The sequence below is a fragment of the Centruroides sculpturatus genome, unplaced genomic scaffold (genome assembly GCF_000671375.1).
Source record: "Centruroides sculpturatus isolate CEXI.00-Female unplaced genomic scaffold, Cexi_2.0 scaffold7074, whole genome shotgun sequence".
Lineage (NCBI taxonomy): Eukaryota > Metazoa > Arthropoda > Arachnida > Scorpiones > Buthidae > Centruroides > Centruroides sculpturatus.
In genome coordinates this window covers 315-1,837 of record NW_019391190.1, presented here as the reverse complement: position 1 = coordinate 1,837, position 1,523 = coordinate 315, and the positions used below count along the sequence as shown (strand labels likewise).

Here is a 1,523-nt window from a genome sequence, read left to right as displayed (position 1 = left end):
ACTAAGTAAGACAACTTTATTCTCAAATACTAGCTGAGATCCCTTTTGTCAAACAACGTTGAAATTTTACACATGTGAAAGAAATAACACTTCAGTGCTGCATTTTTAGCCAGCTTGTGCTAAAAACGGGACAAACTTTTGCATCAACCCAATAATATGCACTATGATTCATGTTATCTGAAAATAAATCTATAAAAATATCATATTTACCTTATAACCTAATTGTTCAATAATATCAAGTATTACTTTAGGTAGAAAACACTCTTTCCAATGCCTTATAGGATTAGGAATACGTCCTCCTTTAATAGCAATATTAAAATCTTCTCGAAAAATACGCCAATCTCTTTCTGTCATTTCTTCCAATGTTTTCTGAGTCCAATGTCTATCATCCCATTTTTGTTTATCTTCTTTTTTCTTTAATTTTTTTAAACGCAATCTGCAATTTTGCAGATTAAAATAATAAATTTCAGAAATACTGCATTTCACTCAAAGAAAAATAAAAAAAATTTTCTCTAAATTAGTTTTTGGAAAACTTATGCTTAAATACTTTATCCTAACACTTTCTGATTATTTTGCTGATAAATTTACATAAAATTTTAAAAAATTAATGAAAAATATATTCTTATAAATTTATATTCATTATTTGATTAATTGATAATATAAATTGAAATAATCACATTTCTTGTTCTTTTTCAGCTAGAGTTCTTCTTTTCTCCAAAAGTTCTCCATAAAATTTTGATTGCTCTTTTTTTTGTGACTGAAAGAAAAAGTTGATAATTCTAGATATAATTTAAAGTAACCATTAGAACTGATTAAAAAAAACAAAACAAAAATTAAGTTTATTTTAAAAGTAAACCAGCAACATTTAAAATTTTGGTGGCACCATCTTTGTTCATATTTTATTAAAACTTTTCATATTTCTAACTATTATAAAATGGCAAAAAGCTTAAATATGAGGGTAGGGATGGGTTTTATAAAAAAATGGTAAATGCTAATAATGAATAAAATTGTCACTAAGTCCGATCTTACTGGAGGTACACATGACCCACATAATCTCCCCACCACCTCGATCTTTAACCACCAAAATTTAATAGCATCAATCCCTAGTAAACAAACCTCCCTGCAAAATTTCAGAAATTTTCAACAAAATGCACATGTTATTAAGCTTCAAAAAGGTTAAACAAAATTGTGATCCCCCATACACAAACAGCCATACATACAGAAATTACACCCGAACATTTTTGCATTTCAAGGTATCCTGAGCACAAAATTGTAAAGTCATTTTTTGCCTGATTTCCATACTTTCTCTCTGTTATAATAGCTGGTTAAGTAATAAATAAACTTAATTTTTAATGAAAAAGTTTTTAAATTATTTATTTATTTATTTTAATGAAGTTTATTTAGTTTTAAAATAAATTATGTTTCTTGGAAGACTAAAATAATTAATAAAATGAACTGAATTCTTAAATCAATTATATTAAAAAGCAAGTACAATCAAACTTCAATTTTTACAGATTTGATTA

At 26.0% G+C, this 1,523-nt stretch overlaps 1 protein-coding gene across 1 annotated transcript; it reads right to left on the bottom strand.

The window, feature by feature from the left end:
• Positions 1 to 210: 210 nt before the first annotated feature.
• LOC111617569 (probable ATP-dependent RNA helicase DDX23) lies at positions 211 to 779 on the bottom strand (the record flags this gene model as incomplete). The annotated part of the gene is made up of 2 exons (XM_023358851.1): positions 211 to 436; positions 678 to 779. Coding segments are annotated over 2 exons (328 nt in total), but the record flags the coding sequence as incomplete, so codon positions are not given.
• Positions 780 to 1,523: the final 744 nt, after the last annotated feature.